Source organism: Mustela nigripes, chromosome 16 (genome assembly GCF_022355385.1).
Source record: "Mustela nigripes isolate SB6536 chromosome 16, MUSNIG.SB6536, whole genome shotgun sequence".
In the NCBI taxonomy this organism is placed as follows: domain Eukaryota; kingdom Metazoa; phylum Chordata; class Mammalia; order Carnivora; family Mustelidae; genus Mustela; species Mustela nigripes.
The window spans coordinates 22,113,003-22,128,193 of record NC_081572.1 but is presented as its reverse complement, the minus strand read 5'-3'; the positions used below and the strand labels follow the sequence as shown (position 1 = coordinate 22,128,193).

Genomic DNA, 15,191 nt, shown 5'->3' with positions numbered 1-15,191 from the left:
ATGTCTGTATTTCTAGAGCAGTTCACGTTCTTTAGGCCTTGAAAGACCCGCGGATCCCCTTACCCAAGAATCCAACACTGCCACTGGATGCAATCAGCAAGAGGTTCTTTATTGTTACGCAGGCGCCTGCGGGTGGTCAGCGCGCGCCGGCGGGTGGTCAGCAGCTCCTGCTAGCTGAGCACACCCGGCTGTGGTGGCCTCGGGTTTTTATAGACAAGTACAAACAAGTTTTGGGTGGGGCGCAACTGATTGGTTGACAGTTAGAACTTTTGAAAAAGGCATACGTGGAGTTTGCTGATTGGCTCTAAGGACCGGAAGAGAGAGGCGGGAAGGGGGAACAAGCTGATTGGTTCTGAGGGCCCGCGCGCGGGAGGAGAGAGGCAGGGAGGAGGAACAAGAAGGGGGAAGGTAGGAGTGCCATCATGGCGTCTTCTATTATTTCTATAAGCCAAGCAGTTACAGAAGGGCAAAAGAGCAATTAATAAGCAATTAATAACCTAATTTACGCCTAAAAGCCAGCGGTTCACAGAAAAGCAAACAAGCGGTTAGTTATCCTATCTATCTTCTAGGGGAGGGGTCTTTCAGCCTGTGGCTGCAGCAGGAGAAGGCTCAGGCACACTAGCCAGAGAAGTGCCCTCACACTCCACACCCTCCTCCACTTTGCTGCCATTCCACGTTTCCCTTGTTGCTCACTCTTGTGAAATTAAAAAAAAATATATTTTGTAAAGAACCTGGAGAAAATAACTTACCCTGGCCAGAGTGGTAAAGCCTACATCTGTTAATTGAGAACACCTCGCCACTTCTAATATTCTGTTGAAAAACAAAACAAAACAAAACAAAGTGAAAGTCAAGCCCTTGTTTTCTGAAAACTGGGTTTACTAAAACAGCAAGAATTTAAGAAAACAACCTCCTAGTCCCTAAACACTGCATGATAGAGTGACATTAACAGCTAAGCAAGTCTGTATACAGATCTTGCCATTCATTTTCATGGAGTCATCATAAAGTGGTCCTGTAAATACCACATTTCAGGGTGACGCAATCAGAAGAATATAATAGAAGCTTGTAGTTAATGCCAAAATGCATTTAAAAGCCTTCTTGATGGCATACTGCTTACCCCCAGAGGGCAGCCTGCTCCTAGAAAACAAAGGAAATGGAGATAAATACTCTGCTTCAATTAATCTGTTGCTTAAGTAAATTATTCTCTTTCCCCATTTTACATATAGGTTCACTCAAATTTAAATAGCTTTTAAAAATACTATGGAGGGACTGGTTAATTACAGGCCTGTCCCATGTATGAAATTCCACACTTATGAAAAAAACACCCTAAGTGTCCTGCCTCTTCCCATAGGCTCCCAGGGAGGCCCAGCACAGAGCGGGGCTGAGCTGGCAGCCAGTCTCCTACTCAGGAACTGCTGAACACCAACCAAAATACTAACCACAGGACCTGGGAATCAAAAGTAGCTCTTTTTTGTGAAGAGTCTGGTGACATCTGCATGATAGTACCAAATAACATCTTCATGTTTGCTTACGAATTACTTACTACATGAGTTGAAACAAACAAAGCTATAATAGAAGAAATCATTATCAACCAGCAATGAGAAATGAACATCTAAAGGGAAAGCAGGATCTGACTGAACCTAACTTTTGATTCTGATATTTGAGAGCCTTTCTGTTCGAACAATAAAATAAACCGTGAAGGAGTAAGAAGCCGAACACTCCTTGCTTTAAAAGAGAAAAAGGTCAGGCGTAATATTTTTAGGGAGGACTCTTGCTGCCTCCTTAGCCCCAGGCCTCTGATAGTATTATTTTTGACCAAGTCTATGATATATCAAGGAACTCTGATAATCTAGGCAACTTTTCTTTTAACAATTATGGTTAGGCCTCTGGCCAGGTAATAACAAAAAGCTTTAATAAATTTACATGGGTTTATAGTGATTATTATATGTGGTTTCCTGGGTTCTGGACCAGACTGCCTGAGTTTGAACCCTTGCATCCGAACTCACTAGCTGTGAGACCTTGAACAGGTTACCTGATCTCTCTCTGTGCTTCAGTTTTCTCATCTGTAATATGGAGATAGTAACAGTGCTTATATGCTATTATGGGGATTGAATGAATTAATATTTGCAAATCACTTAAAACAAGGGTTAACATATCTAGCATATAAGTCCAATAAAGTCGTTTTAAGAACAAAAAAGGTATATGGGGATCATCCTTATTTATTACAAAACAGCATGTTGTGTGCTTTTACAGAACCAATATGGGTTTGAAAGCATGTGCATGCTAACACTGCATTCTTAGTAAATTATTCAGCCAATGCTTCTTTAGGCAAAGAGGAGGAACCACAGAGAAATCAGGCTTTCTCTAAAAGACCATGAACACAAAGGAAGTATTCCTGCAGGGCTATTTTTTTTTTTTTTTAAATACTTAATGCTAAGTAGCTGGCATCATTACCACAAGGTAAATAACCACAGGGCAGGCCTTTAAAAACTTTCTTCCAGAAGGAATTATATGAAGTATTAATAAGAGAAAATGCCTTTACTTCATTTCTAAGTAGAAATAAAATGTGAATTTTTTTTTTTCCTAGTATGGATAGCAAGAAGTAGGAAACAGGGAACATTACCCCTTGGTTTAAGCTAATTATACATATAATCAAGTGAGGTACAAAGCAAGCAGGTTAGCACCTAAAAGGGTAGTGACCTTGTAGTGTCTACCTTAAAAATCTCAAAGTTCCGAGCAATAAATTCGTGTGAAGAAGGCCTTTGTTCCTTTCCCGATTTTTTGAGCTAAACAAGAAATGTTTACCTAAGCCGTGGGCAGTTCTGACCTAGAGCATTCAGGATGGCATCTGTGATGTTGGAGCAGCCGGAGGCACAGAGGGACTGTAACTTATGGCACCCTCTGCATATAGTAATGAGACCTTCATCTGTGATTTGCTAAAAAATAAAAGCAAACCCCCCCATTGGTATTAGTAACTCAGCAGAAAAAAAGGAAAAAACGTTACCTCTGAAAATAAGCACCAAAAAGAAATAAACTAGTTTAATATTAATCAGGTAGCAAACCTAAAAGAAAATTAACACACTTTGTTTCTCCTTTTCAGTTCCTTTTGATTTAATGTGCTCATTTCTTTCTTTTTTTTTTCCTTTAAGTAGGCTCAATACCCAACATAGGGTTTGAACTCACGACATGGAGATCAGAATCACATGACTGAGCCAGGCACCTCTGTGCTCATTTCTGGTGTAAACGGAAGAAGCTATAATGGGATTCTTTTAATGTAATGGGACTGCGAACAGCATGAGGTGCATCATGGGTTAGATTCAATTAAATTACTTTAAAACCCAGAAAACAGATAAGAATGGCAGTATAAACATATTTGCAAGTTCAAAATTGACACTGACATTGTTAATGAAAAAATAAAACAACCTGTGGATGACAGTTTCAACTTCATATCAACCACAGATCTTTTTCTTTCTTTTTTTTCCCTATTTAGTTCTTTATTTTAATTGTAATAGTGTAAAAAAAACTTAATTTATGGAGATAAACAGCTGTATCCAACTCAAACATAATTTTATATGTTTTAAATTATTCTAAAATTTGAAAAGGACACATCAAAATGTTACGCTAAAAAAAAAATGCCATGTATAAACATCCTAACATGTTGGATGTGATTAGCAATTCAATTTGTCCTGCTAGATTCACAGATTTTGTGTAAGCCTCGTAATAAAGCTCCCTGTCATCTCTGTTCAATCAGTGTCCTTAGGTTGCCAGGAAAATTAGAAAAAAAATATCGAGCTTTAAATATTTACTGCTTAAATCAATATATTCTCAATATTGTATAACTAAAGCAAGATACAGATAAAAAAGTGGATGCAAAGGCAGATATAAGATGTATTGTGAGGATAAATTAATGAGGATCAACACATGTGGAAGTAACTAAAAAGGTGCCATGCAAGTGTGATGTATAGTTATAACTAAATGAGGATAACTGAAATGTAAAGGGGGAAGCAGCAATCAATAAACATGCATATGTACCAGGTCAATGAGAATTTGTGTCACATAAGATCAGGAAAGTATATTGTAGGATTGTGCTGCCTTTTCCTTCCCTTTTTTTTTTTTTAAAGATTTTATTTATTTATTTGATACACAGAGAGAGAGCGAGAGAGGAGACACAAGCAGAGGGAGTGGCAGGCAGAGGGAGAAGCAGGCTCCCCACTGAGCATGGAGTCCAACGCGGGGCTTGATCCCAGGACCCTGGATCACGATCTGAGAGGAAGGCAAATGCTTAACCTACTGAGCCACCCAGGTGCCCCTGCCTTTTGCTTCTTAATGTTTTCAAGTCTTTAAGGGATTACTGAGGAAGAAAGATGAGAAAAGTCACATATAACAATTCTTCAAAGTTTAAAAATAATAAAATTTACTGAACTTCAATGTTTTCAACTTAGTCAAGAAAAAGAGAATGGAATGAGAATGTACTTTGGTCACGTCAACAGTTTTGGTCAGAAACGTGAAGTCTGGGGCGCCTGGGTGGCTCAGTGGGTTAAGCCGCTGCCTTCGGCTCAGGTCATGATCTCAGGGTCCTCGGATCGAGTCCCGCATCGGGCTCTCTGTTCAGCAGGGAGCCTGCTTCCCTCTCTCTCTCTCTGCCTGCCTCTCCATCTACTTGTGATTTCTCTCTGTCAAATAAATAAATAAAATCTTAAAAAAAAAAAAAAAAAGAAACGTGAAGTCTTAGGAATGAGAATCATTGCATCACATCCTACAGAAGGAATGACTTATGCCCTAAGATCTGGGTGAAGGGAAAGTGTAAAATAAACAGATGACAGAGCTGGTTCTTTGTGCTTACCGGCTGGGGTTTCTGTCTGCTGGAAGGGCCAAGGAAATGAAACTAAAACAGCAAACAGTAGGTATGGTATATATGTGTAAGTAACATATATCCACACAAATACATACAGAGCGTATCTGTGTGTATATACACATATGTAAGATCCAAAGATGCCGGAGAACAGTTTTTTCCTGTCACTGTAAGATGATGATTTCATGCTTACAGCAGTTGCGTAAGCTCTTCCTGTCAGGCCAGATATTTCAGTTTCATAAATGAAATTGGGCAGTTAGCAACTATGGCAATCAGAATTAAAAGGAAGCAGTGATCAGAGTTAAAAGGCGTATCATTCATTTAACTCAGTCTTTAGGAGCCTCCTAAGCAGATCATTATCAGCACCATCCCTTAAGGGCTGGAAGGGGGGCTGCTTCAATTGCACAAAACATGGCCCTATATCTGTCACCTTTCAGCAACCACTATGGTCTCAAGTTTCAAGAACAGGAGGGAATGATGAGCAGAAGTTTTAGCAAAAACAAGGCAAACCCTCATCAAGTCTTTTTCATTGCCATGAGAGGCTTTCACTCCAAGGAAACACATATTTGTAATTTTCAAGGCAAGAGAGAAAAGATAAAAGTATATTGTTGATGTTCTAGGACCCTGAATAGTTTCAGCAAATTGAGCAAAATGCAGGGGTTTGGGGATACACACAAAAGAGATGACAGTCTAAAAAAGCCAAATGTGAATTACAATACTACTTGGAAATACTTGAGTACATTTTGTTTGTCATCTGTTTAGATCAGTGGTTCTCAATAGTTATGACTGACTGATAGATCTTCATTGGCATAACTGCAATTAATTAACCAAAAAATATTCTAAGTACTAAAGTCTGTGAATAATTCACTTCTAAAGGTAGAAAAGGGGTGGAGTTCTAGTTAGCTTGTTTGGAAATCTGCATGGGCTATCTTTTATATTGTCTACGTCAAAACCCTTAGGAGTGAGTGTCCTTAAACATGCCAAGAATCGTATCTGTGTGTGTCCTGTTTCCCAGGGCTGAGGTGGAAAAACCACTGGTCTTAATGATGGAAGCTTGTACAATAATATTACTGCAATGAACTACTAATACAAAAGAGTTGTGGGAGGGACAGCTTACTAAGCAAGTCTGCAGGTTCAAGGTCACCAGTTCAGGACAGTGTGCACCTATGTACTTCAGAGCTTCATCTTCTAGCTAGAAAAATTAAAAAGACAGAAAAAAAAGATTACTGACACTGTTTCAAGAGATAAAGATATAGGAGTATACACATTTCGTCAACACATGCTAAATAAAGCCAAGCAAGCTTCAAAGGAACAATGAACCAGAAACAATGACCCATGATCAAATAAAGGCATAATTCATGTCATTAGTATGATTATCAGTATTTTTCATCAGTTCCAACCACGTCAAATTCACATGATCACCAAATCAAGGAAAAGATAAAATAAACACTGCCTAATGTTTATGGATTTCTCTTTTGATAAGTTAAGTATGCCTCACAGCATTCTGCTCAGGGATTATGAAGCTAAAATAATTTTCACACTTCTGTACTTCCTATATAAAAAGTTTTTTTTAAAAAACAAACTTTTGGGAGCAGAAGCTGAGAAAGGAATCCGGTTTATCTGCTGCTGGAAGATGAATGCCACACGTACAGTGCTGAGAACAGATGGCAAGTAATTGATTATAATGGTGCATTCCAATCAATATTTTTCAGGATTCCATAAATAACCAGAAGCTCAAGCTGTTGTTTTAAGACAGTCTTACTTCCAAAGCTCTGTTTCAAACAATGGAACTCCTCCCATCACAGTGAAGGAATAAGGGCACTTTTAACAGAAGCCAAGGCACGGTTTCAGTAACCATTAATAAAAGAATGTCACAAGAGCCTAACCCTACTTTGTCAATCACTTCTAAACTCACTTCTGATTATTTCCTTCGAGACACTGCCATGTCAATTCTTTTTTTCTTTTTAATCACCGTAAAACAGAAAGATAGTAAAATTTTTAATAGCAAAATATGTTGGGATTTGTAATGTGACTGGCAGGAAGTAAACACCAACACTATAAAATGTAGGTTCTGTATACTTGGCACATTTAACCTGGCAGTTAACTGCTGCCTAACTAACTAACTAAGTGAAAACTGCTAACTAAGACTGCCTTCCTTGCCTCTCCAGTTCAAGGTCTCAGGCAGTGACGACATGGCAAGTTTTCTTCTCAGATTAAATTGTGTAAGATGCTTCCTGCCTATGGTGCAGGCTCAGTGTGATCTTCTCTCCCTATCTTGCCTCCCCTCAAAAATTTTATCTTTGATCAGATGTTAATTCTTTTCATATATATACATATAGATGAAATATATATATATATATATATATATATATATATATATTAACTCTAAGGAAGACACTTTAATTTTTGGTAAGCATGTATCCTTGATTATTAATATACAACTACAAATTCCTCCAGCCAACATCTTTGGGCTGCCTACAAAGTTCACGGTTCTTCTAAAATTCACAAGCACTACAAGGAGTATTACCTGTGTGCAGCCTTTTAAGAATAAGGCCTTGAGACCCCCACAGCCTCTCACTAGTGCTTGGATGCCATCCTTGGTTACTTGGTCACACCAGGAAATGTTTAATTGCTCCAACAGTGGACATCCCTCACTTAGGACAAAACAAAATGAAACAAATATATGACTAAATCCAATTCCAAAGGCATCAAAGTCTCATTTTATTGGCTATTTAGTCAGGGAATGGCTACAGCCCCATGCTTTCCCACAAGAATACACTCATTTACTTAACATAGATTTAGAATACAGGCAATCTCACAACAAAAACAAAGCCTAGTTATCAATGTTGGTTGAGTTCATGTGGGACTATATCCTGAGGAGAGCTATCTCAAATCCAGCTAAACTAATAAGCACAGAGCACAGTACTGTTTTTCAGGTATATCAGACTGTTATGGAGGTTTATGCTTTTCAAATATATTCTTTTTGCACTTATCTCATGTTTAAAAGGTCTCTGGAAAGGAAATGGAAACTAAGTGACCTGTTCAAGTTAACAGAGTAATTAGTGAAGGGTTTAGATTCAGATTCTTTATCAAATAATTCTTTTACTTATCAAAGTAATAATGAAGAGGTTTAAATTCTTATTTAAAAAATTACAAAGGATCTATACATTTTCCTTATCTGTGAAGTCTCCTCAGTACAGTCTCCATAGGCTAAAATTAGGCTATACTGTGTTTGATCTCCACCTTCTATCAAATATCCATTTTATCTTTGATTTCACATTTGAACTATTCAAAAATCCCAAGCTCTATGATATTCTTTGGAAAATATTGCTCTAATTGTTTTATAAAATGAAGGCAGGGGATCTTGGTTCAAGTCCATTCTTCAACATTAATGGTATGACTTCAGACAAGTCACTTTAGGAAACCTGATTGAACTTCTCTTAATTCAAGATCAGCCATAGCCTATGCTCTTCCCAAATGGAAGCACTCACTTCTGTAATAGCACTTACCACACCGTACTATGTCGCTAAAGGGCAGCAACAACAATACCTTGTTTAGTGAGGTTGAATCACATTCAAAAATGTTTTGGATTTTCTTATCTTTAAGTGTCTGTCCTATCTGCCTCAGATGGTTTTCAAATAAATGAAATCATTTATGTGAAAATATTTTATAAACCATAAATGCTGTTATCTTATACTGTTTATTATCTCACCTGGCAAATGGCCTTAGATACATATGTACTCAGTATTCGTAAGGAAGGTCTAGAAGCCATTTTTAGATTACTTATACTCAACTAAATCTACATTTCTTCTTTTAATAGCTTAATTTTTACTATTTATGAACACAACCAATAATGGGACCATAATTACCTGTAAAAGACTGATAAAAAAGTAAAGATACAAAGAGAATGAACATTTCACCCTCCTTTTAAGGTATACTTTCTGTGATGTATTTTTAAAAAAACAGGTTAATATTACAACAAAACGTACTGAGTGCTCACTCTATGCCAGAAACTCTCCTAAGCACTCTATACACATTAGGTTGAACCAATGAAGCTGTCTTTATACCATAAAAGCTGTTAAATACTGCCAACTTTGTATGGTTTGGCCTAATATTATCAAACAGTGATGAATACTGTTTAATCCTAAGAACAGAACTATGAGATGACAAGGAAAAGCTCACAAGGGTTATATTTGTTCAAGGTACCTGGCTAATCAATCACCTGACTCTGAAGCGATGCTTTAATCACTAAGCTACGGTATGTGGTGGTTTCAGGAGTGGGGGCAACCAAGCTTGAGAGAAATCTAATCATTCGCGTATACGCTATACCAGTCTGTTCAGAAATCCTAGTTATCCCTAGGCATTTCACCTGAATGTGTCCTGTAATTTGGGCAAGTGATCTATTCTGAACTATAATACATACCCATAGAACACAGTTTCCTTCGATTCTAACTTTATTTCAGTTATTTGAAATTTTTAAAAAACTCAGTATTTGTTCTGGTTATTGGATACTCTTGTTATAAGATATTTACCTCAGAGCTTTAAGAGACATGTTTGTGATTGATGTACAGGAAGCCAAGTCAAGGTGCCTGAGTTTGGAACAGAACTTGCTAAGGCTAGTACATGTACTGAAAAAATGGAAAAAGGAGAAAATAATGAATAAACAAACAGGGACACATCTTTAGTAAATCATATACGATTCTCATTAAACCCAGGTGTATACATAAGAACGGTAAAATTTCCATACCCCAAATAAAAGCAGTTACAAATCCTGGGACCTTTCACGCTGAGGAAGAGGCAGGTGCCATTCACAAAGAAGAAAGGCTGTGCTGTGTATGAGAATTAGCATGAGGGGATGATGATGCTTCGTTCTCGTTTGGAAATGTTTTACAGCAAACTACCTATGTGCTCACAGGAGACCTCTATGCATTTTGCAAATACAGAAATACCAGAAAGCTAGCTTAGAACTTGCTAGCAAGTGGTGCAAAATGAAGACTGAAAACTGTCTCTGCTCTTTCATTTAAATCTCTACTCAAGATAATCTTTTGCATGGCAGTAATGAAATGGTTGGATTTTTGCAAAGTATATTGAAGATAGACTGATATCGGGCTTGAATAAGTTAGTTTATGTAATATCACTACCTACCTGTCCTTAGGACTTAAAAAAAAAAAAAAGATTTATTTAAATTTATTTTTGAGAGAGCAAGTGAGCAAGTGTGAGTAAGGAGAGGGGCACAAGGAGAGGGAGAGAGAGAATCATTAAGCAGACTCGGCAAGCGTAGAGCCCAACATGGGGATCTACCCAGGACCCTGAGATCATGACCTGAGCTGAAATCAAGAGGTGACCAATTAACCAACAAAGCCTGCCAGGTGCCCCTCTTTTTTTAAAAAAATAGTAATCTTGGGGCACTCAGTTGTAATCTGGGTGGCTCAGCAGGAAGCCTGCTTCTCCCTCTCCCACTTCGCCTGCTTGTGTTCCCTCTCTCACTGTGTATCTCTCTGTCAAATGAATAAATAAAATCTTTTTTAAAAAAAGATTTTGTTTATTTACTTGACAGACAGAGATCACAAGTAGGCAGAGAGGCAGGCAGAGAGAGGGGAGGAAGCAGGCTCCCTGTGGAGCAGAGAGCCTGATGTGGGGCTTGATCCCAGGATCCTGGGATCAAGATCCAAGCCAAAGGCAGAGGCTTTAACCCACTGAGCCACCCAGGCACCCTGAATAAATAAAATTAACTTACAAAAAAAAAAAGTAATCTCTACCCCCAATGTGGGGCTTAAACTCATGATTCCGAAATCAAGAGTCATATGCTCCACCAACTGACCAGCCAGGTACCGCTTTATGAATTTCTTAAAGTCTCTTTTTTAAAAAAGATTTATTTATTTATTTGTCAAAGAGAGAGAGAGAACACAAACAGGCAGAGGCAGAGAGGAAGCAGGCTCCCCACTGAGAAAGGAGCCCTATTCGGGACTCGATCCCAGGACCCTGGGATCATGACCTGAGTTGCAGGCAGCCACTTAACAAACTGAGCTACCCATGTGTCTCTTAAAGGCTCTTTTTATAAAGATTTTTATTTATTTCAGAGAGAGAGAGAGAGATTAAGTTGGGGGCAGATGAAGAGGAAGAGGGAGAAGCAGACTCTCTGCTGAGCAGGGGGCAAGGGGCAGCTCAGTTCCAGGACCCTGAAATCACGACCTGAGCTGAGGGCAGACACTTAAACCCCCGGAGCCACCCAGACACCCATAAAGGCTCTTTCTCCGCAACGGTCAAGTTCTCATTTAATTTTTTAAACTTATGATGGAAAATTGCAAATATACACAAGAGTGAGAAATAAAAAATATACCTGTATCATCACTGAGCTTTGACATTTATTAGTATTTCACTATTTCTACTTCATCTATTTCCCTCTGCTTTTTGTTCCAGTATTTATTTATTTTTAAAGATTTTATTTGTCATAGAGAGAGAGCACAAGCAGGGGGAGCAGCAGGCAGAGGGAGAAACAGGCTCCCTGCTGAACAAGGAGCCCAATGTGGGACTCGATCCCAGGCCCCTGGAATCATGACCCTAGCCAAGGGCAGATGCTTAACCAAATGACCCACCAGGCGTCCCTGTTCCAGTATTTTATTTTATTTATTTTTTAAGATTTTATTTATTTATTTGACAGAGAGAGATCACAAGTAGGCAAAGGCAGGCAGAGAGAAAGGGGGAAGCAGGCTCCCCACTGGACACAGGGCTCAATCCCAGGACCCTGAGATCACAACCAGAGCCGAAGGCAGAGGCCTATGAGCCACCCAGGCACCCTGTTCCAGTATTTGAAAACAAACCCACACATATTATTTCACCTAGAATTATTTCAGGATATATTTCTAATAGATAAGGATTTTAACTCCTTAATATCTGATAACCCATCTGTGTTAAAGTTTCCCCAACTGTCTTATAAATGCTTTCGTCAAGTTGATTTGTTCAAACAGGATCCAAGCAGCAACCATACATTTTATTTGGCTGATATGTGTCTTAGGTCTTTGTGTAGACCTATGTTTCCATTTCTTCTGGGTGGATGCCTAGGATTAGCATTGCCAGCTCCTACACTGTGTTTATGTTTGACTTTTTAAGAAATTACCAAATGGTATTCCAAGGTGGCTATACTCTTTTACATTCCCACCAGCAATGCATGAAGGTCTCAGTTTCTCTACATCCTTGCTAACATTTGCACTCTCTTTTTCATTATAGCCATGTTAGTGGGTATGGACTGTAATCCTACGGTGATTTTATTCTGCAATTCTAAAATGAACACTCTTACTTGTACTTATTAGCCATTCATCTCTTTCCTTGGTGAAATGTCTAAGTGTTTAGCTCCCAGTTTCTTTTAAAAAAAAGATTTTATTTATTTGACAGAGACATAGCAGGAGAGGGAACACAAGCAGGGGGAGTAGGAGAGGGAGAAGCAGGCTTTCCACTGAGCAGGGAGCCTGATGTGATGCAGGACTCAATCCCAGGACCCTGGGATCATGACCTGAGTTAAAGAGAGATGCTTAATCAACAGAGCCACCCAGATTCCCCATGTTTCGCTCAATTTTTTTTTAAATTTTGATTTTATTTATTTATTTAACACAGAGAGAGACAGATCACAAGTAGACAGAGAGGCAGGCAGAGAGAGAGAGGGAAGTAGGTTCCCTGCTGAGCAGAGAGCCTGATGCGGGGCTCGATCCCAGGACCGTGGAATCATGACCTGAGCCGAAGGCAGAGGCTTAACCCACTGAGCCAGTCAGGCGCCCTGTTTAGCTCAATTTTTAACTGGATTATCTTATTAATTGTAAGGGTTCTCTATACTTTTTTTTTTTTTTTTTTTAGATTTTATTTCTTTATTTGACAGAGATCATAAGTAGGCAGAGAGACAGGCAGAGAGAGAGAGGCGGGGGAAGCAGGCTCCCTGCTGAGCAGAGAGCTTGATGCGGGGCTCGATCCCAGGACTCTGAGCTCATGACCTGAGTTGAAGGCAGAGACTTGTTTAACCCACTGAGCCACCCAGGCGCCTCTATACACTCTTAATACATGTCTAATTTCCTTCAGTAATGTTCTGTCATTTTCAGATACTTCTTATATTCTTATAGAATTATGTCATCTGAGAGTATAGAGAGTTTTACTTCTTTCATGTTGGTATGCCTTTTTTTTGGGGGCTCATTTCATTTGGCTAGACTCTCCAACAGAATGTTGACAGAAATGGTGACATTTAACATCCCCACCTTGCTCTTCATCCTAGGGTAAGGATTCAGTCTTTTGTAAGTATGATGTTAGCAGTAGGGTTTTTAAAAATTTTTTTTAAAAGATTTTATTTTATTTATTTTTTTTTAAAGATTTTATTTATTTTATTTATTTGTCAGAGAGAGAGAGTATGAGAGTGAGCACAGGCAGACAGAGTGGCAGGCAGGGTCAGAGGGAGAAGCAGGCTCCCTGCCAAGCAAGGAGCCCAATGTGGGACTCGATCCCAGGACGCTGGGATCATGACCTGAGCTGAAGGCAGCTGCTTAACCAACTGAGCCACCCAGGCGTCCCTTTAAAAAGATTTTAATTAATTTATTTGACAAAGAGAGAGAGAGATCACAAGTAGGCAGAGAGGCAGGCAGAGAGAGAGGGGGAAGCAGGCTCCCTGCTGAGCAGATAGCCTGATGTGGGGCTCAATCCCAGGACCCTGAGATTATGACGTGAGCCAAAGGAAGAGGCTTAACACGCTGAGCCACCCAGGCACCCCAGCAGTAGGTTTTTCATAGATGCTTTTGATCAGATTGAGTGAACTCCTTTCTATTTCTAGTTTGTTGAGGATCTGTTTTATTATGAATGCGTGTTAGATCTGTCATGTGTTTTTTCTGTATCTGATGATCTACTGTTACTTAACAAATCACCCCAAAACTGAGCAGCTTGTAACAACAAAAATTTACTATCGCAGTTTTTGTGGGACAGCAATTCAGGCACAGGCAACTTAAGCAGGGTGCCTGACTCAGGATCCTTCACAAGGCTGTAATCAAAGTACTGGTCATAGCTGCATTCATCTCAAAGGTTAACTGGGTGCGAACTCCCTTCCAAGCTTATTTAGGTGACTGTTGGCAGCCCTCAGAAGATCCAATTCCAAGCTCGCTCACTTGGTTTTTGGTAGGTTTCTTGCTGGCTGCTGGCCAGACCTCAGCTCCTTGCCACGTGGACCTCTCCACAGAGCTACTCCCAACAGGGCAGCTTGTTCCCCCCAACAGAGCCAGAGCCCTGAGGGAAAGCAGAGCAAGACAGAATCACAGTCTTTTGGTAACCTAATCTTCAGTGTGACATCCAATCTCTTTTGCAGTATTCTATTGTTAGAAATGAGTCACTAAGTCCAGTCCACGTTCAAGGGAAAAAGATTACACAAGGGTGTGAGTACTAGGAGGCAGGGGTAACTTGGGGGTCATTTTAGAGGCCACCAATCACACTGAGATGATCATGTGGTTTTTGTCCTTTATTCCAGGGGGCAAAAAATCTTACCAGCTGCCTATTTTCATATGGTTCACAGGTCCAGAATGGTTTTGATGTTTTTAAATGGTTGAAAAAAATTTTTTAAAGATATATCTTGCAGCATGTGAAAATCGTATGAAATTCAAATTTCACTGCCCAGAAATAAAGTTTTATTGGAGCACAGTTATGCCTTTTTGTTTATATATAGGCTTATGACTGCCTTTGGAAAACACTGCCAGGGTTGAGGAATTGTGACAGGTAACTGTACAGCCAATGAAGCCCTAAAAATATTTACTTATCTGGCCCCGCACAGAAAAAGTCCGCTGACTTCTACTATTCTACTAATTATTATGAGATATTAACTGATTTTCATATATTAAGCCACATTTGTATTTCTGGGCTAAATCCCACTTGATTATGATCCAAAATCCTTTCATAAGTTGCTGGATTCAATTTGCTAACACTCTGTCAACTATTTCCGCAGCTGTTTCTGAGGGCTCACAGTTAGGAGATTACCTTTTATTGTGATGTCTTTGGCAGCAGAAAAACACTGGCCTCATAGAATGAGTTGTAAAATACTTACTATATTTTATAAATCAGCTTTAAGACAGGTATCATCTCTTCTTTAAATATCTGATGGGATTCACCAGTGAACCCATCTGGGCCTGGGGTTTTCTGTATGGGATGCTTCTGAATTATTTACTGAACTTACTTGTTATAGATCTACTCAGATTGTCTTTTTTTAAGGCTAATTTGGTCATTGGTGTCTTCCCAGGAATTTGTCCACTTCACCTAGACTGTCTGATGTTAGTACAAAGTCACTGATGATATTCCCTGATAATCCCTTTAATCTTTTTTTTTTTTT

At 39.2% G+C, this 15,191-nt stretch overlaps 1 protein-coding gene across 3 annotated transcripts in view; it reads right to left on the bottom strand.

The window, feature by feature from the left end:
• FBXL20 (F-box and leucine rich repeat protein 20) overlaps positions 1–15,191 on the bottom strand; it is a 100,436-nt gene that overhangs the window by 11,617 nt on the left and 73,628 nt on the right. For all 3 annotated transcript variants that reach the window (XM_059379750.1, XM_059379751.1, XM_059379752.1), the window contains 5 exons: positions 9,382–9,477; positions 7,377–7,503; positions 5,967–6,041; positions 2,803–2,933; positions 750–810 (listed from right to left, as the gene is read on the bottom strand). In XM_059379750.1, coding sequence (XP_059235733.1) covers positions 750–810; positions 2,803–2,933; positions 5,967–6,041; positions 7,377–7,503; positions 9,382–9,477 — 490 coding nt within the window. The remainder of the gene's footprint in view (positions 1–749; positions 811–2,802; positions 2,934–5,966; positions 6,042–7,376; positions 7,504–9,381; positions 9,478–15,191) is intronic.